The sequence below is a fragment of the Pyrgilauda ruficollis genome, unplaced genomic scaffold, assembly GCF_017590135.1.
Source record: "Pyrgilauda ruficollis isolate IOZ18807 unplaced genomic scaffold, ASM1759013v1 scaffold54, whole genome shotgun sequence".
Lineage (NCBI taxonomy): Eukaryota > Metazoa > Chordata > Aves > Passeriformes > Passeridae > Pyrgilauda > Pyrgilauda ruficollis.
In genome coordinates, this window is record NW_024527044.1 from 8,354,650 (window position 1) to 8,376,247 (window position 21,598).

The 21,598-nt window shown below is 41.4% G+C and overlaps 1 protein-coding gene across 1 annotated transcript in view; it reads right to left on the reverse strand.

Annotated features, from left to right (window-relative positions):
• The window catches only part of MSRA (methionine sulfoxide reductase A), a 229,614-nt gene extending 208,431 nt beyond the window's left edge, over positions 1–21,183 (reverse strand). The window contains exon 1 of the mRNA XM_041480984.1: positions 20,926–21,183. Within this exon, the coding sequence (XP_041336918.1) occupies positions 20,926–21,067 (142 nt within the window). The 5' untranslated portion in view covers positions 21,068–21,183. The remainder of the gene's footprint in view (positions 1–20,925) is intronic.
• Between the last annotated feature and the right edge of the window lie 415 nt (positions 21,184–21,598).

Genomic DNA, 21,598 nt, shown 5'->3' on the forward strand with positions numbered 1-21,598 from the left:
TGTGCATTTCCAGGTTTAAAACCCCAAAATTTGATAGTACAGAGGTTGTAATCTCAGATAAACCAGAATTTGACATAGGCTGAAGAGGTCAGCAGCAAACAGGAGAAAAGATGACACCAAGACTCTGCTTGATCCTGGCAAACTTAACAAAAATAGGTGATTAAATAAATGTGAAGGAAAGACAATAATGGGATTTTTTTGCATTACCTATAATTTATCCCTGAAAACTTTTTCAATTCCATCACATCCAATACATATGGGAGTACTGCTGTATATTGACTCAGATGTACACTGGGCATAACTTATTTATAAAGAAAAATAGGAAAAACATGGGTGTCCATAATTATTAACTGTACGAGCTTCTATTATTTCTAAAACAATTTAATTAAGAAAATTATAAGAATCAGCCAGATCCTAAACAACCGTGAGCTATTCCTCATCTATAAATATATGACAATGTAACTTAAAAATACTAAAAATCAATATTTTTATATTCTCACCATTTTTTTCTTCTATTTTCCAATTATTTATGGTCAATAAAGAGAGTGGCTCAAAGGACTGATGGGACAACCTCACTAACAACTTCCTAAAGATGTTTATTCCTCCACAATGACTAAAACAGTTACTCAACTCACTTAAATGATATTTTAAGAGTTACAGGGGACGAAATAATATTGACTTTGCTCAAATTTTTTGTGGCACGGATAAAGACTGTGGCTTCTATGGCATAAAGAAGTGGAATTCCACCCAAGTCAATCCCAGTGTGCCAAGAGAATGGTGGACTACAAAATAAGCAATTATTTTGGATTAATGGTAAAGAATAAATGGTAAATGGAAGGAAACTTAAAAAATATATAACAAACGTAACTTTCAATTTTATTTTTTTTAAATATTGTTATAGACCCAGAGGACACCTCAGCACATGGAGTTCTACCATGTGCAGAATCTCAATATAATTTCTCATGGCTACAGGAATGCAAAATAACACCCAAAACCTCCATAAACTGCATTTGAACACTTGTATTATTGTCCTACAACCATATTTAGGAAGAATCCACAGTCATACTGAGAACTGCTCATCTCTTCCTTGTCCAATAACCACAGGGGTTCAGAGTAAGCGTTGATTTTTAAAATGCTTTGATATATCAATACAAAAGGCACAAACGAAGCCCATTCCAGGCCCATTTTGATCTCAAACTACTTTGACACTAATTAAAACAGCAGCGTAAACCTTGGTTTATGTCCTATTAATCACTACAATGAAATCAGACATTGGCCCATCACATTATCCAACGTGATGCTCTAATGTGAAATATTATCTGTGGTTTAATAACAAAAATGAAGTTAAACCCCAACCACCAACCCTCACCTCCACACTGAAATATGCCACGTTAAGAGACTGTACAATCCAATATAAAACAGATATTAATGATTCATTAAGAATTAAACACAAATTGTTAATTTATGAAGTTATTAAACCTATCCAATAATTAAGGATTATAGATGAATGGTGGCAATGAATAATCAGATTAAAATATCCAGAAAAGTCCAGCTTGTGAAGAAAATACATAAATACAATAACCCATGTCAAATTACACCAGAAATTCCATTTGCATACAATCCAACCAATGTTCAGGTTCCAACCATTTAAACCTTGCAATTCCAATTTCATTTTTAAATTGACAAGTTGGGATATTTTCCAAAAAATTAGCACTTAGATGAACTTTCAAAATCAAAGAGTTCAGCAGGAAGAAAAATATTCTATTATGCAGGCCAAAAGAAGTGTGCAGTGGTGTGCATCTCATTTAGGAACCCAAAACGTACTGATGAGATATTTCAGAGATAAACAGTGTTTCCAACATTGCAGGAACTGCTTCAAAATAACTTCAGTGTCCACAGATGTTAAAATATTTGCACAAATATTTCTCTTTATAAATGCACTGCAAGCACCCACATGTTGATCATGTTTAAAACCTGAATTTATGAAATTAAGTAGGTACTTGGGAGAGAAATATGGTTATTTTAATGTATCACTTAGAAATGTAATGGTCATTTTAATATTTCCCTTAGAGGAAGCACCATAAATGTTTTCTGTTGTTTTCTGAATTTTAATAGGTGCACCCAGTAAAGATTTGGTTTGGAATGCCACAATTAAAGAAAACAGCAAATGCTTTGACACTGCACGGGATTTCTGAGAAATAATGGGAATTCCTTCCAGAATTCCCCACGGACAGACAAACTTAGGGCAGTGTTGTGATGCAAACTCAGCCCAGCACATCCCCGTGTCCCCAGGCACATCCCATGGCAGTGCCTGCGCAGGAACAACAGACAAGAACCACACAGACAGCAGAACTCAACTCCTCCAAACACTCCCCTTCCACCCAGGATCCATTAGAAATCCCCCACGGCATACCTATTCCCACACTGGGCTGCTGAGGATATCTTTTAAAGATTTAGAAAGACAGAATAATAGAATTTTTTTCTTCAAAACTCCCTAAGAAACACTATCAAAATGTTTCAGTGAACCAAATATTAATCACAACAGCATCTTAACCACTATTTAACTACAGCATTCTTTCAAAAGGCTCACTGATGTAGTAAAAAATCAGACAGATCTTGCTAAGAAACCAATTTAATGTAATATTAAGTGACCCAAGTTTTTGACATCATCAAAAAGACCAGTTAATTTTAGAAGTCTCATAATCCAAATGCCACAGTCAAAACACAAACACATTCCTATTAAAAACCTTTCCATTAATGTTGTTTCTTCCCTTCAGCAGGGAAGAATGAGGGAAATGTGCAGCATGCCAGGAATTGCACATCTCAGGCTGAACAATCCAGTTTTTAAGGATAGGGTAATACTTACTCCAAGCGAAGCCGATCCATAAAAATCTACGGTTTACAGTTACTCCCTGAAATAATAATAATGCTGATTGTCACAGCAGCAGGAGGATAATCCCAACACATCCAGGCCTAATAGGCAGTGTGATCATATTTGCTCCCAGGAAATCAGAAGCAGGTACCTCTCTCCCTGAAAAACCAGGCACCTTTGGAGAAAACAATGGACTTTTAGGTCCTTCATTTTATTGAAATTGTAAAGCGTCCATGCTTCAGCCGGCACTGGTTTTTTTTAGTCCATTTTCTTTTAATTCCTGAGAAAAGAGCAGATTTTTTCAGTGTTTGCAGCAAACAGGTCTTGTAACTACAAACTGAAGTTTCCGTATCCAGTGCCATCAACTGTGTCATCTTCAAACATTCCTCACTTGGCAGCAGCCGTTATTTTTCCATCTCTTGTTGCTTCTAAAAGTAGAAAATTCAGCGATTTCAGAGGCTCTCTAGGAAGATGCACTGAAGGGAATGTTTGAGAGCAGGAGCAGAATAACCATGCTCTGATTTTGCCCTTCAGGCACAGCCTGGGTGTCTTCGGCGTGTCCTGCTGGGTCTTCAGCCTTGTCCCTAAAGGCTGGGACATGGAGCCAGGACAGCACCAAGCAGCAAAAACAAACGTTGTGGCTTTAAGAACATACTCACTTTTCTATTGAAGTCACAACTTTCTCTCTACTCTTACTTCACTGCTGGGTCAGATGAAATCTTTAAGGAGGTTCCACTAAAAGTTCGTTTCTGTCGAGAGAAACGCTGGAATTCCCATTCCGAACGTATTCCGAAGGAGGTCAGGTTCGGTTTTAAAGCATGTTTGTGTCGACGAAAAGTTTTTGTTTTGCTGCAAAAAATGAAAATTCTCCCTTTTATTTACACATTCCCTCCGTAATCTTCCAAGTTACTCGGCTCCCTTACAGTTTAATCAGACACAGGGAAGAAAAAAAATCACCAAATATCGTATTTCCCATATGTACAAACTGACATTGTGGAGGCTTCATTAAAAGCTTTTATTTCTCTGCTCACTGCTAACTGGACGTCATTTAATGTCACCACCACTTCCCAAGAGCCCAAGAGACTTAAAAAGCGACGGAAGTTTGAAAACCAAAAAAAAAAGTTGTGAGTTTTTCTGTACCCCAGGACGGTTTTCTTTCGCGAAGCTCAAGCCGAGACAGCAGACAAAAGAAGCTGATTTGACTGAGCTGTGCCAAGTCTTGCCTTTTTTTCTTCCCTCGCCTCGCTCGCTCTCTCGCTCTCTCGCTCGCTCGCTCCCAGCATGGCAACCTTCCCGAGCAGTCTTGGCGGAGCTCCAGCCTGTGCCAGCCTGTCTGAATCCTTGTTTTCCAAAAAGATGCTCTTTGCGAATCAATTAATAGATTTCCAAACAGGAAACTGTGGGTCAGTAACCAAATCTTGGCACCAACAGCCGCTGCTCCTGCCAAATCGGCTTTATAGATTTCATGGTTCCCTACATTTTACAATGGATGCAACGTTTGTGCTCCCGGATCGTGGAGCACTGGAAGCCATTCCCTGTTCTCGCAGGGATAAGAAATCTGCTCGCTAAAAATGTCCGCATGCGACACATGAACAACCTGCAGTAAATCAAGACTCTTTGGAAGGCGGGCGTATGTGTAATTTTAATAAGCACCAAATACTCCTTAAAATAATGTGTTTTCATTCTCTCCTCCCCAGAATCATGGGAAGGTGCCAGGAGCAGGAGATGTATGGATTTGAATTAAGATCACGCTCAGAAGTCACGCACATTTTAACTTTATCTGAACTCCAGCTTGAAAACAACCAGTCTTCTCAATTCCACCATTATTAAAAATCAAGCTGAAAATTAATAAGAAATTGGATCCCAGCTCACACACAAAAAATCTCCCCACATCCATAGAGCCAATGATGTCATCTGTTAATTCAACAGCTCAAGTTCTTGTGGCACTCAGAGCAGAAATGGCTCAGCATTAACAGTCAACTCTGGTGGGAAATTTCTGATGTGTTACAAGACTTAAAGGATAGAAAATTATATTTGGAACTTCATTCAAGATATTCTAAATGACAAGAATTCATGTGAGGAAAATTACAGGAATAAACTTTCTTTTATCTTCAAGCTATTTGCCAAGGCAAAATGCCAACTTTTTAAAATACATGCATTACATTAATGAGCTAAATAGAATATTCTGAGGGAAAAAAACATTCCTGAAGTGTTTAATTTTCTAAGTTTACTCAATAGAGAGTCTCAGAAGTTCACAGGATCATAGAACGATTTGGGTAGGAAGGGACACTAAAGACCATCCAGTTCCACCCCCTGCCATGGGCAGGGACACCTTCCACTGTCCGTGGTTGCTCCAAACCCTGTCCAATCTGGCCTTGGACACTTCCAGGGATCCAGGGACAGCCACAGCTTCTCTGGGCAACCTGTGCCAGGGCCTCTTCACCCTCACAGGGAACAATTCCTTCCCCCAGTATCCAAGGAAATCCCTCTCTCCTTCTAAAGGTTCTGTTCTGTCAGAGATTGGGTGACGTTATATAATGATTATTTTAAAAAAAAAAAAAAACATGTTCATTCTCTGTAAGGGACACTAAAGACCATCCAGTTCCACCCCCTGCCATGGGCAGGGACACCTTCCACTGTCCGTGGTTGCTCCAAACCCTGTCCAATCTGGCCTTGGACACTTCCAGGGATCCAGGGACAGCCACAGCTTCTCTGGGCAACCTGTGCCAGGGCCTCTTCACCCTCACAGGGAACAATTCCTTCCCCCAGTATCCAAGGAAATCCCTCTCTCCTTCTAAAGGTTCTGTTCTGTCAGAGATTGGGTGACGTTATATAATGATTATTTTTTAAAAAAAAAAAACATGTTCATTCTCTACCCTTCAGACCTCAGACATCCATATAAGGTTACCCTTGTGTGACTGTAACAGATCCATCCATGTTTCTCCCAGTAGACTCCCAATTCCAGAACACCATTAACTTTAAAATCACATTTTTGCTTCAAAATATTGCACACTTATTTCCATTTGCACCTTGTATCCTCATGACAGGGCCAACTTGGGGAAAAAAAAAAACAAAAAACTATGTATAATCTTTCTATTTCTTTTCTTTGCCTGAGCTCGTCTTAAAAAAAAAAAAAAAAAAAAAACTATGTATAATCTTTCTTTTCTTTGTATACTTGACAGCAAATTCTAATGTGTCGCTTTGCCTTTACTGAAAGACCATCAGGCATCAACATGGGAACAAAAAGATCTCATAGAAATTATTGACTGTGGAATTAACTCTGAAAAGCTACACCATTGCAGCAGTCGCTATTAAATGCTCAGATTTTAATTAGTTTTCCTTCCAAAAATGTATGTATTGACAACAGGGGACTTCAGCAATACTAAAAATATATATAAAATTCCAATAGAGATGAACTATATTAACTATTCCTTCATTACTCTTAGTGAAAGTTAAAGCACTAAAAACAAATATATTCCTGAGCAGCCAAATGTATTCCTGGAAAGAATTTTCTAACAGGATGAAGAGCCTTATTTTATCCCTCAGAATACTGCTCCAAAGGCAGTGGACCCAGCAAGGGTGGATCTCATGTGCAGGAACGAGTCCACTCTTCCTGCCCTAAAGCTTTTTGTCCAAGGCGTGTTTTACTGCAGCTCTCCTAACTCCCTCTCTCCTCTTAAGGACTCCAACTGCACCACCACTGGAATTGCTCCCAGCTCCCTCTGTGACACCTTCCAAGATGCATCCTCCAGTTCCAAGGTGTTGATATCTCTCAATGGAACTCATTTCTCCTCCTTCACATAAAGAAGTTTCCATCCCAATGAACTGAGCGTTCAGTAACTTCCAGACAGGAAGAAAACATAAAACTTTCTCCACACCTTGTTTTGGGCCCTTTCTTCATGTTTTCACCATGTTCCCCCCTCAGCTTCTCCAATTTGCTCTTCTTGTTGTTGCCTCCCACAGTTCTGACGTCAGCCCTTTCCTTTCCCTTTCCTTTCCTATTTTCCTTTTCCATTTTCCTTTCCCATTTTCCTTTCCTTTCCTTTCCTCACAAAGTCTATGGATTTTTCCTTGGAAGGCTGCAATAATCCAGTACTCAACTTCCAGATAACTGGACCTAACACCAGGTTCTGTATTAGTGACTCTATAAAGTGCTTTTCCATCCTCACGTGTCTCCTGAGCATTCTCCTCTCTCCAGCTGTCCTACTGATGTTTATGTTATTCTTTTCCAACACACAAAATATGGAAAAAGTAAAATTTCTCATCACTCCAAGTATTTTCCTATCCATCTCCAGTCCAAATTTGACCACCTTTGATGTTTACCATTACAGAACCACATGAAGCTCTGTCCTTCAACACCATCTATATCCCCATGTTCAGAGAAAAATCCCTGTGTTTATCCTTTTGCAGTATCTTAGCTATCACTGGTCCTTCTTTGAAGAATTAGGAAAAAAATTAATATTGATCTGTGCCTTGGTCATCACTCATTTCAAATTTTTTTTTTCCGTCTTGGACTTGATGATCTTAGAGCTCTTTTCCAACCTTAATGATTCTGTGATCTTTTATGCATTTTACACATTCATGCCCCTGGAATTTGTTCATTTAAAATTCTCCCAGTGAAAGCCTCCTGATGTCATCATATTCCCTTTTATCCATATATTTTTATATCTCTCTCAAATACCTCTGTGTCTCCCCAGTGTGGTACACCTGGACACCTGTCCCTGTGCACCTGTGAAGTGAGAATGATTTTCCTTCTCCCAAGTGGAAAACTTTGGAATAGAAGAAGTAATTCATTCATTTAAGCTGTTCTATTTGGAATACAACCCCAAAAAGATACTTTCAAATGTCAGGTACAGCTTTTATTTGCCTTTTTCTCTTCCTTGCTGGACACCTCAGTGTCATGGACCAAAGAAAGCTGTGTAATGCTTCATCCAGACCACCTGATATCAGGTCAGTCTGGGTGTGACAGGCCCCAAAATACTTTATTTTTAAAATAAACACATTGTGATATCTGATATATCAGGGCTAACTCTATCAGTCTTTCTGCTATCACACTCCTGTTATCATTTGTGGCCATTTCCATTAGAGATAAGTGAAGCCAATGCCTCTGAGAACAAGCCAGAGGTTTTTAGGAGTCTAATTTTGGAGCCAGATGCTTTGCTGATTTATTATTGAAGGGTGAAAGTGCATCATGTGACAGGAAAAAGGCTCCTTTTACCTGGGCTGTTCATACAGAGATGATGGCAAAGAATTTCCTATTGATTCTCCACTTTTCTTAAACAGCCAAACACTGAGGAAGCTCTAAGAACATGTGAGTGACTGTAGCTTTTACATAGAGACCAATAAAATGAGAAGGAATACTGAGAGAAGGAAAAAAAAGAAGGAATATTGCAGCCACCCAGAAGAGGCAAGGGAAGACAGTGAAAGCTGAAATCAACATTCCAAGAATTTATGAAATAAAATTTTAAAAAAATACAAGAACAGAAGAATGAAGGCCTATAAATGCATGAAAACATGGAACATGAAGAACTAGACCTGCAAGGGCCTTGGGTCCTGCAGATTCCCAAGGTGAGTCAATACAGTGACCACCTCTGGCAGCTTGTTTTGCACAGTTTTGCATGTCCCAAATTAATTCTGGTCCAGGAGGGGCTGTCTCCTCCTGGCAGCTGCCCCCCTATCATCTGCACTTACCATTTATCATTTTGACAAAATCATGTATGCCTGACTGTGGTCTTTCCCGTGCCATGGAAAACATTAGCCCCAGGAACGGAGAGTTCCAGCTGAATCCAGGTGAAAATCAAAGCAGCGGATCCGCGAGCCCGGTGGGTTTAGGGCTGGCACTGTCTCACTGTGGGGTGGAGCTCTCCAGCTTTGCAAGGCAAATAAATGACAAGACCAAACTCTATGGGAAGCTGTCAACAACTTCCTAAAATCACTGCGGGATTATCTTTCAATGCTCATCATGTGCTGGCATTCCGCCCCAAATTGAAATTCCAAATCCATGGGTCAATCTCCACTAAATGTGCTCTTCTTCAGTTCCTTTAGGACCAGATGGTTTCCAGAGTATAGCAAACAGAATTTGCATTCCTAGGGTAAAATATTTTCCCATTCTCTCCATCCAGTACCACCCAGAACAGTTCCAATATAAAATGTAACATGGATTTTTAAATACCACTGGTACCATTGTTTATTATCTCCTTTTAGTTCTCAGGAGAAAAACAGTTACAGATAGGACTTAGCGGCATTTAAAAAGTGATTGCAGTGTGCAACATGAAAAATAAATGCACGGAACTTGAGGTAGAAATAGTTATTCTTAATAAAATCCACTTACAGTTAATTTGGCTGGAGTGAAAATAGACTTGTGGCTAGAAATTCTCAAATATCTTCAATTGTTATGAAAATGGAGGCTCTAAAAAAATCAAATAACTAAGGGAATTCACCTAAAATTTGGTCCAGTTAAGCTCTCATAATTCCAGGTATGAGGAATAAGAACATACTCTTTGTTTTGCAGTAATAAAGGGATTTATTGTAAAATTCAGGTACAAAGTGCTTTGTGTTCAATAACTGAATTTTCACTAATTAAATATTTTAAATGGTTCTACAGAGATCAGTATCTCCAAATTCCTCATCTTCACCCAGCCATCAGCCCAGAGGGTGCTGGGTTTTCCTCATTTTCCACTTCCATTATACTTAATACTTTCACAACAGGAATATCTGGGAACATCTGTGCACAAGTATCCAGAAAGATAAAATACACATTTCGTGATTTTTTGCCTGTCATTCAAAAAGTCTGCTTTTACTTATTGTAAACTAAATCAAACATTGAGTAGGTTTTAACTGGTGTGTGAATGTTTAACACAAAGATGACGCCTTAAACAAGGACTTAAGGAGAAATCAGTTAAAGCAAAAGGGTGAGTGTGGGAGTCTGCAATTCCACGCCACCATGGATGGAGGGACACTCAAATCCTGCTGATGGCTCCTCCATATCCCATCCTCTGGCCTTATGTCACCAGCCCAGGCACAGCCAACAACATCCAAAATACGATGTTGTGTCCCACTGTCAACTGGCAATAGTACCAAATCCAGGAATTTCAGAGGAACATAGTGGTTTATTATATTTGCAGGGAATGCCCCAATGAAGGCAGGAATGATGAATCTGACTCCATATTCTCAGAGATTAATTTATTGCTTTATAATACCATATTATATTAAAGAATACTATACTATATTAAAGAATACAGAAAGGATACTTACGGAATGCTAAAAAGATAATAATGAAAACTCGTGACTCTTTCTAGAGTCTCAACACAGCTTGACCATAATTGGCCAATGAATCAAAACAACTCACAGCAGAATCCAATGAAACAATCACCTGTGGGTAAACAATCTCCAAACACATGAGCACAACACAGGAGAAGCAAATCAGATAAGAATTGTTTCCCTTTTCTCTGAGGCCTCTCAACTTCCCAGGAGAAAAATCCTGGGTGAAGGAATTTTTTCAGAGAATGTGAATGCCACAATGGCTGAACAGAGAAAGGCCAGACTCAGGATCTCTCCAAGGATTTAAGGATGATCTGAATCATCTCCATGTCCCCAGCCAGGGGCATATTCACAGTCACAGAAACAATCTGCAATTCCCACCCTGGAATGCAGTGTTAGGCTGCATCCAGCTTTTCCTGCGTGGGATGGGATCCTTCTCCAGTAAAAGACAGCATCTTTCAGGTAAAATTTGATGGCTAACAGTGGCACAAGGGACCAGGTTACACCAAACAGCAAGAAATTTAGACAAGTGGTAAGAGAACAAATGCATTAAAGCCACTCAATGGGGAGATATGAGGTGTGACGTCCTACCCCAAATCCCTTCAGTGCTCAAAACTCAGGTTTTAAACAGGAATTGTGTTCAGCTGCCAACAACATGAGAAGACCTTTCAGGTGCAGAACTTCAGAACTGAATGTGGCAAACAGATGGGCTGTTGGTCCTGCTCCTTCATTCCAGAGGATGCAGCTGGACTCCAGAGCAGTTATACCCATTCATGACTGGAAATTGCCAACAAAGTGGAGAACATCTTAAAATTGTTTTTAAAAAAAGGACATATTAGGACATTCTGCTTAAGAATCCACCCTCTATATTTTATTTGCGTGCTCATTTCTTCCCTTTCCTGTTCCCTTTCTGAGTGGTAACTTGGAAAATTGTCACTCAAGGTCCTACTGAAATTAAGCATTATTATTCTGTGAGAAGCTTATTTTATTAGAAGTTGTCTGAGTGCAACCTCTTCAAGATTTTATCTCTGCTGCTCTCCAGGACAAGCTCAGTAAATGCAGAAGAAGGTTTGCATATCCTTGTTTAGGGTAAGAAGAAGAATCCTTAAGGAAGAACATAAACAAAAGGAAGAAGCAATATAAATAGTCCACATAGATCCTGTATATTGTAATGTTATCTCTGGTGCAGTTATTTTGATTCTGATGACCTTAGATGAAATCTTATTGCAGTTTGCTAAATCAGCCACTGATTCCCTGACTTGGAATTTTGCCATTTTTTAGAATGTAAACCCAACATTTGGGAGGAGCAGATGATTGCAAACATTTTTTCTTCAAGAGGAGCAGATCAGCTGCCAATCTACTGATCCCAATCTCAATGATCTCCTGAAGTCCTGGATCATCCTGCGATCCTGCCATACACAGGTACCAGTCCCTGCCAGTCCCACCAAGAGCTGTCTGGGGCCATCCCTCTCCTCCCTCAGCCTGTTAAGTCATCAATGCCAGACTCCCTCGAATCCTGCTCCCACTTTAGGAGTTCTGGGATGAAAGTTTCAGGAGTTGAATGTTTGATGAACTAGGAAGTACATTTCCAAGCCTGTAAACACTGATGGGCAATGTCAGAAACCCAAAGACACTTCCACTGTCTGTCCCTTGCACAACACTTCTCATTCCTCACTGCGTTCCTAGAAGTTTTGAGCCAGAAGCTCAGGCACAAAATCTCTACCTCCAAAGTCCTCAAGCCTAAACAAACACCCTCAAGAAGAGGGATTTCTGTCTCACATTGAGGACACTAAAAAAATTAGTTTCCACTGGAGTTCTGCTTCTCAGCCATTCCTGAAATGTGGGCATTCCTTAAAGCATCTCTCCTAGATGCTCCTAGAAAGTCAAATTCCTGAGCAATCAAGCCCAAACTATAGTAAAAATACAGGTATCATCCACCAGGCCATATTTCTCAAGAGAAAATAAGATCTTATCTTCAAAATAAAGACCCAAACAATCTCCACTAATTCAAATTTTGCATTATATGCAAGAGGAATTAACTACGAGCAATACATACAAAACTGTAATAACCATCCCTGGATTGTGATGGGTTTTATTGCACAGGTTTTTATCTGATTTGTACTAAGGGCTTATTTATGTGCATTATTTTAATTGTACTGGAAATTTAAATGCAAGTTTCATACGTATCATAAAAATTTGCAACAAAATAAGTGCAATAATCAAATGTATCCATATCACAGAAATTCCATACATAATAATTAAAAGATAAGCATGGAAGGATAAAGCAATGCCTATCACACAATAAATTATAAGCCAAATAATTCAATGATTGCAAAGTAAAAATAAATTCAATAAAAAGTACATAAACCTGAAGTTAAGGCAATGTACACCACTGTAATTTGAAGGTATAAATTTGACAGGAAGACATTAATTAAACCACAGAAGCTTTTAAAGCTGAAAAAATTCAAAAGGAAGTACTGTACATCAAAGAAACAGAGAAGGACTAAAACACAGGAATTAATACCTGAAATATTCAAGCTACCTTAAATCTGCCTTAAGGGCTATTCTGCACTTATCTTCTCTCAAATCAATTAAAGTGAGTTTTATTGTTTACCCCTTGTGTGTTCTGAAGGAACTAAAGATCCTGCACCTCTGCAATTCCATGTGTAAAAAATTTCACTCTCATTTGGATAACCTGACTTTGGAAATTCCTTCCTTCATTATTAGCAATATCATATACAACCATGAACAAGGAAAATTAAAGAAAGTAAAGGAAAAAACTTTGATTGTGTGAACTGGTGTTTGGTGTAGAGAATTAAAAATACAGCTTTTGACCCTGGGCAATAAATAAATTAATTAAAGGCTTTATACTGAATATCAATTACATGGACAGGTCATTAACAGCAAAGCCAGGGCTCTGTCTGTGGCTGGTTATCACACAGACACCTCCACGTGAGCTGGCCACTGGACCCTGCACTGGTCACCAGACCCTCCTGCAGCCAGTGGAAGAAAACAGCATTTTGGGCATTATTTCCCTGATTTAAACACTATTTCCCTGATTTAAATGTCTTTTGAGGAACCAAAAGCACCAGTGCCTGGTCTACCTGTGACAGCCAAACTCTGGGAATTGCTGCAGCACCACCCAGCCCCTTCCAGTGCTCTGTCCCACCGTGTTCCTGCTGCAATGGAAAGTTTGCCCCACACTCTCCTACCTGCTGTGGAAAGAGAAGCAGTGGGAAACCTAATTCCATGTCTGTACCTGCGATATGCATTCTTTTAATTATGGAGGAACATTTGGGATCCAGGGCACAACGTTACCAAAATGTGTAGTGCAGTGTCATTCCTGCGCTAAAGATAAATGGGCACAAGCAGCCAAAGCAGCCAAATGTATCTCAGGAGTCAAACAAAATCAGATAAAATATTCTCTGTCAGGAAAAACAACCAGAGTAAACATAACCTTGTGTTTAACTCTCATAACTGATAGGTTTAACACCCCAAATCTGGCAAATTCAGACATTCACATCCCTTTTCAAAACAGCAGCAAGGAGATACTCCTGAACCCTGCATACCACAACTACCTTCACCCAGGAATAATTAACCCCTTATATAACACAATTCTGAATGATCCCTCAGAGCAGCATCCACACACAGCCCTCTAGGTAAAGATCCTCTGGATTCCTTTTCCATTTCGGAGAGGGAAATTACAGCACCAGCACGAGAAGCCTCCAGCAAGCCTCATTTGGATGCACGAGGCTGCCAGTTGGGTGAAGTTTCTCCCCATTTAGGCGCTGCTGTCTCCCAGCAACCCGGGCTGTTGCCAGGAGAAGCCCCGGGAGCGCTTCCTCCGCACCCCCCGGCTGTGAGCCGCATGCTAAGCAGAGCTCCAGGAACTCCAGGGACTCCAACAACAGACTTCTTTTTTTTTTTTTTTTCTTTTCACTTTTTTGTTGTGTATTTTGAGGGGTTTGTTGTGTATTTTGAGTGATGAATGATGTCACCCTTTCTCTTGGGATGTAGTGAGAGGTGATAAGTAAGCGCAGGGTGATTCCATCAAGGTTATTCCACCTCAAAAGCAGCATTTGGCAGCTGGATGTGCAGCTCTGTAAATATATTTCCTGCATGCTTTCCATCTCTCCAGCATCCTCTGTGCCTGTTAACTTCCTCTGGGTTGTTGTTTTCCAGCTGCCAAGAGCAAAAAAGCATATGCAAAACAACAGCAAAAAAAATCTCTTTATATTGACTTAAATCTTTGCTTCTCCTTTGCAGCACCTTCCAAAATGTAAAATGCAACTTGGGGGTTAAAAGCAATTCTTGTTTTTCCAACAAGAGCACAATATTTACAGCTGTAAATTTGGCTTGAAAATTAGGTGTTTAGTGTGTGAATATAATTACCTGACAAAGCGCACAAAAAAAAATTAGAGAACTAAAAAAATTAGAGAACTAAAAAAAGCCATGATAGGCAGGATTTCCAAGGAAATTCATCCTGGATGTACCTGTAAAGAAGTTGTAACCACAAATTTGAGAAGTCTTTTCAGATAATAAACAATCACGGAGGTGAGGTGTTTCTCTGCTGTGAATTCTGCTTTCAGTCTTGGCATACACAACAAAATTATAATGAAATTTAATAATTTATGGAAATTGATGGCTTGAGTGTGTTCTAGTATGAAGAAATAAGTAACTTTTCCGAGTTAGAAAGATAAATTGCAATTTGGAAAGTGCTAAACCACATATGACATTATTACTCAACACACTCCACTGAACTGCAATGGAAGTCAAGTCTTGCATTTTTTGGCCCATATTTCATACAAGCTCAATAAAAATGGACAACTAATTAATTAATTATGTAGAACTGTACCACATAAATAAAGTGGTGGAAATTTTGAAGAAACAAATCCTCCTAAACCTTAAGATGAACTTTATTTTGAGATATTGTCCTGAGGTATGATCTCAGGAATCTTTATTTTAGACCTAAAATACAGTGATACTGAATTCATGTCTGAAAAAAATTAGTATTTTCTCATTACTACAAATTCTTTTAATCAGTAAAGGAAATAAACATGACTATTTTTCATTTTATTCCTTATTTTGAGGACATAGTTTAATGGTGAGTAGAAGTACCAATCAAACCACAAGCCACTGGTTTGACCACAATAATTTCTGTTCAGCGTCTTAAGAATGGTAAAAAAAAAAAAAAGACTAACAGGGAGAGCATGTGGATTCTCTGTCAAATGACATTTTTAATCAATGTTTTCTTTAAAGAGTGTGATCTGATTCAAGCAAGAATTCATGGCAATGCTGTGCTTTTTTTTTTTCTTTTTTTCACACAGAAGGTCAGACTAAAATTCACCATGACCTCCTTCACATTTGTAATTACTGCTCTATTAATCTTTAGCTGTAAAGCTAAGAGGCCTAATGGGTTTAAACAATCCTAAAGCTCTCTACCCATGAGCTGGACTTTCTCTGCCTCAAAAAAGTCAAGTCACTACAGATGTGTAAGAAGATGTTCTCTGACATTACTTATTGGGAATGGCAGGAAAAACATTCTTTTAATTTATTGCACATTGCTACCTCAGGACATCTAGCAGAAAAAAAAAACCCTCTCTTTGTGTGTGTATATATACGCAGGAAAAACATTCTTTTAATTTATTGCACATTGCTACCTCAGGACATCTAGCAGAAAAAAAAAACCCTCTCTTTGTGTGTGTGTGTATATATGTATTTGTTACTCAGTGTCTACATTCATAGGGTCCTTGACTACTGCTCCTACCACTGTCATAAAATAAAACAGTTCTTTAAATAGTGTAAGTAATAAATCCTCACATACTCAGAAAACACAGCCATGTTTCAGCAGCAATCAAACTAAAATTAACTCTGAAAAGTAGAGTTATACTAGAAAGGTAGAAGCAATAAATAATAAGTGTTTTTACTATAAAGCACAACATCTTATTGCACCATTATACAAGGATATTAAGTAATTTTAAAAAATGAATGCAGATGCTCTATTGCAAGGAAAGAAAACTGCACAACAAACTCTGATTCCCAGATTATGAAATTTGTACAAGACCTGATAAACTCAACTTGCTTACAAAAAAAGTAGGTGATGTTTGCTAATGTCTGTATTCCTTTCAGCTAATGCAGAGCAGTTTATCCAGGTCTAACTGCATGATTTTCTTGGATTCTCAGTGTGCACCAACATCTCTGGAAGTTCAACCTCCCTCCAGATGAACTCTGGGAAGAGCCTGGTGCTCCTCCACAGGGATCTCAGCAGTGGCAGCAGCAGCCTCACTTTTGGGAGCTCTGCTGTGGCAGATGGAGATGCTGCAGCACAGAGAAGAAGCTCCAAGAATGTTTTATCCCATCAGGATGAGGAGCAGGAAATCAATGGGATCTCCAAGAGATAAGGAGCTGAATGTTCTGCAGCTCCTCAGCTAGGAAAGTAAAAGGCTGCTAACACCACTGAAGGTGAAGAGGATGGACACTGCAGGTCCAGAAAGCTCTGGCAGAAGTTCTCCTCAAGTGTCTGCACCCTAAGGCAGAGCTTGGCTCACCTGGATGTCCAGGTATGGTCACAGACCTCTGATGTGACAAGAATCAGAGACCTGGCACAGCACACACAGCTGGAGCAGGGATCAGAACAGGTTATGCAGGATGTAGGAATAATCCTTCCTAGCACAGAAAAACTGGATGGGGAGCTGCACTCTACTGAAACACAACTCCTTGAGAGCACAGGGCTCCAGAAGGAAACAGTCCTGTCAGTAGCCAGAAGACAGTGCGAGATGGGGATCCAGAGGAAGGCTGAAAGGTACACAGTGTTAGCATTTTCTACTTGCAGAACTCTGGCTTACGTAGGGAATTATCATGGAATCACAGAATCTCCTGAGTTGGAAAGAATACACAAGGATCACTGAGTCAATGCCTGACCCTGCCCAGGACACTCCAACAATCCCACCCTGTGCATTCCTGAGAGCGTTATCCAAATGCTCCTGGAGCTCTGACAGCCTTGGGAATGTCACCATTCCCTGGAGAGCTGTTCCAGTGCCTGACACCCTCTGGGGGAAGAACCCTTCCCTGATATCCAGCCTAAATCTGACGCAGCCCCAGCTGTTCCCTGGGCTTTGGTCACAGAGAGCAGAGATTGGAGCTGCAGTCCCTGAGAGGTAGAAGCTCCTGGGAGGCTGCCAGAGGGAGAAAAAAGCTCTTCAATGTGGTCTGAATTTGGAAAAAAAAAACTTTCTGAGACAGTTAAGGAACAAAACATCATGTAGAAATAGTGGGAACTTCATCAGAAACACAGAGCTGCTTAATGGATTAAAATACTGAGACCAAAAACAAATAACAAAGGAGGCAAAGAAAAGCACCACCTCAGCATTTAGGCACAAAATCAGTGAGGCCAAAGCTGGAGTTCAGCCTAGCTGGGGACACAAATGGCAATAAGAAATGAATCCACAAAAATGACAGGGGTAAAAAGAAGCTCAGAAAGAATCAAGGTGCATTGATGCATACAGGAGACAGCCTAGAAGTGTGTACAGAAAAGACTGAAGTACTCAAAACCTCTTTTGCACAAGTCTCCAGAAACAACAACTGCTCCAAAACCTCTCCAGGCTGGTACAGTCAGAAAGAAAATAACCAAACAACATGAGGAAAAATGGGTTATGGTTACTTAAAGAAGCTAAATGTGTTTAAATCCAAGGAGCCCTAGGGAGTTTTTCCAGAGCTGAGAGGGCAAGTTTGCTGGTGAGGCCATCAGAACACTGTGATGGATCAGAAATAATGAAAAACCACAGTGATTGGGGATCTCTGATGATGAGAACTGGGCTACAGTAACAACTGCTGTTAAGAAAGGGAAAAACAGAACTGAGGGGGTACAAGATTCTCAGCTTCTGCGCAGTCCCAGGAGATATCATGGACAATGCCCTCTTAGAAATTATTTCCAATCAGGGAACAAGAAAGTAATCAGGAATAACCAACACATTTACCAAAGGCAAATCATGCTTGTCTAGCTGAGCTGCCCTTTCAGGCTGAAATGATGGCTCTGCAGAGCAGTGGCTGTAGCAAATGTTGACTTCAGCAGGGTTCTGACACCCTCTCTCCCAGCATTTGCTGTGGAAGCTGACAAAGTCCTGGCTGGAGGAACAGCCTGCACATCAAAAATGGCAAGGAGCAGCAGCCTCCAAAGGCAGGGATCGATACCTTCATGTCTGGTGGGCAGCAGGTGACCCCAGGGGCTGCTGCTGGGGCCAGAATCACTCGATAGCTGAAAGAGCAAAGTGAGTGATGTGACAGAAAACACGCTCAGCAGATCTGAGGGCAGCGTTAAACACACAGCCAGAGCAGACACAGCAAACAGCACAGGAGACCTGGAACAATTCCAGGTCTACACCAACAGAAACCTCAGGGAGGTCAACAGCAAGAGCAGGATGATCTCAGAGCTGCTGGGAAGGAGCTGTGGTTCTGCTGGATGCCAGGTTAAATGTGCTCACAGTGCACATTTTCACAGAGAAAGCAAACTGTGACTCTGGACAGCAGAGAAAAGAAAAATTCCTCTCTTCTGTGCTGTACTGGTAAGAATTCACCTGGAATACCAGGTCCAGTTCTGGTTCCTGACCCACAAACATTATTAACATGACAAGGGTCTGCAGGGTCAAACAGCCTTGAGTTGATTATCAGCCTAAATTTTAATTGCCATTCTTTTCTGAGCACTTTACATCTTAATAGTGACAGTTCTCTGTTATTACATATGTAATACCACATTTAGCCACAGAAAAACATTTTTTAAAAAATTGTATTTGCTCTTATCAGGATGCTTTTTCTACAGCAGCCCAAAATTATTCTACCTGTGCAGTTACTCAGCATAAAATGAGCTTGGTGTGTCTTCTGTTTTCTCAACAAACAACCTGAAGCTGCCACTTTAATCCAGGCAATGTGCTACTGCTGGTGCCATCTCTGGCGCTCCTGGCATCATCTCTGGAGTTCACTGCTGTATTTGCACAAACCCCACCTCTGCACCCATCCTTTGAGTCCATTTTCTCTACACCAGAAATAACACTCTTCCTGCTACCTTTCATTTCACCACTACCTTCAGCTTTTTACTAAGTATCTATAACATGCAAGATTTTATTATGCTCTCGACCACTGGGCTTACGCCATCATCCATTTATAATTCTTCCACAAGCACTTATGCACTTAAGGTGTTTAAGTATTTATTTTAAACCCTAAGTTCTCATACTTTGTTAGGGTCCATAGGAGCCTGCAGCAATGATACGTATAAATAACACCTCATTCAATAAATACCTCATATGTGAACTATCCAACACCTCAGTGCCACTAAAACTCCTCCTGAACAGCACTGAGAGTCATCTTAGAACACCTTCAGTTCCTAGGAGGACTGTCAGAAAGTAAATTCTTTCATTCTGAGCTGCTAGTTTGCTTACCTGACAGCACACACCTACTCAAAGGAGAAAAATAATAGGAAGAATTATTAAGAACTTAAAAGCACTTTGCAAACAGAATCACAAAATTATTGTGGGTTGGAAGGGACCTTAAAGCCCATCATATTTCATCCCCTGCTATGAACAGGGACACTTTCCACAATCCCAGGTTGCTCTGAGCCCTGTCCAGCCTGGCCCTGGACACTTCCAGGGATCCAGAGGCAGCCACAGCTTCTCTGGGAAACCTGTGCCAGGGCCTCACCACCCTCACAAAGATTTCTTCCTAAAACGCCCACAGAACATACACAGCGTGTCATGGTTTTATTTTTAAGTATTATTATTTAACGAAAACAGTGAGGGCTAAGGAAATCTGCTTAAAACCCTGTTGCCACGTTCAGTAAGAAATGAAAGAGAAAATTCATATATAGCCAAGAGAAATTATAGAAAATAATAACAGGATGGTTTGGGTGGAAAAGAATGTTAAACCTCATGCCGTTCCATCCCCTTGCCATGGGCAGGGACACCTTCCACTACCCCAGGTTGCTCCAAGCCCCGTCCAACTTGGCCTTGGACACTTCCAGTGCAGTGGGGCACTGCCCCAGACGGGGCAGCCACAGCTTCTCTGGGAAACCTGTGCCAGGGCCTCACCACCCTCATAAAGATTTCTTCCTAAAACACCCACAGAACATACACAGCGTGTCATGGTTTTATTTTTAAGTATTATTATTTAACGAAAACAGTGAGGGCTAAGGAAATCTGCTTAAAACCCTGTTGCCAGGTTCAGTAAGAAATGAAAGAGAAAATTCATATATAGCCAAGAGAAATTATAGAAAATAATAACAGGATGGTTTGGGTGGAAAAGAATGTTAAACCTCATGCCGTTCCATCCCCTTGCCATGGGCAGGGACACCTTCCACTACCCCAGGTTGCTCCAAGCCCCGTCCAACCTGGCCTTGGACACTTCCAGTGCAGTGGGGCACTGCCCCAGACGGGGCAGCCACAGCTTCTCTGGGCCACCAAGAGCCGCGCTCGCTAGCTGCTCCAACAACCCATCCACCCCTATTCTTACAGCACACAAGAAACACCGCTGCACGAGCGAACCTCGACACAAACCCCTTCCCAAGGCACATTTACCCCCCTGTCCCCGTCGCCCCCTCACGGGACGCGCCCCCCGGCGCCGCCATGTCCCTCCCCGCGCCCCCGTCCCGCCCCTCAGCGCGCACGCGCCGCATCGGCCCCGCCCCGCCGCCAGGGCACCGCGCATGCGCAACGCGGAGCGCGGGGAAGGGGCGCGCGGCTGAGGCGGCGGCGGGCGGGAGCGGGGGACGAGGGAAGGAGAGGAAAGGAAACGGAGTTCCCACTTACCTGGCACCGCCATGCGCTGGGTCCTGCCGGGCAGCGCTTCGCCCGCCTGCGGCAGGCGGGAGGCCCAGTCGCCCATGCCGAAGGCAGAGCCGTGGAGGGTGCGGAGGAAGAGCAGGAGGTGGAGGCGGTGGCGCGGCAACATCGCCCGCTGAGGGGATGAGGGAGCCCCGGGGAGGGAGGGGCGGGGAGCGCGCCCCCTGCCGGGCGGCACGGCTCACCTCCCTCACGGGAGCGCCCTAGGTGCCCTCAGTGACTCTTCAAGCCGAAATGTCCCTTAGTGACTCTTTAACCCGAAATGTCCCTTTCCATGGGCTCTGCCTTCTGGGCCGCGTTCCTGGGAAGCAGCTCTGTGGAACGCTGCTTGCGCTGAAGTCTGCCCGCGGCGTTGTTCCCAAAGTTTTGGGACCCTCATGGAGTCGACGTCACCTCCACCTCATGTCCTCATGCGTGTGACATTCACCCTCTGGGCTGTCCACACTCCTGATTTTAGAGGGGGTTTTACAGATACATTTAAGAAAACACACTACACATTCCTTTCATGCAATAATGTGTTTTATTTCTGCAATTACCAGAGTGGTTTGGGTTGGAAGAGGCATTTAAGCTTATTTTGTTCTAACCCCCAATAATATGTATATATTTAATTGTTTTCCATGGCTTTTCTGGCTGTTAATTT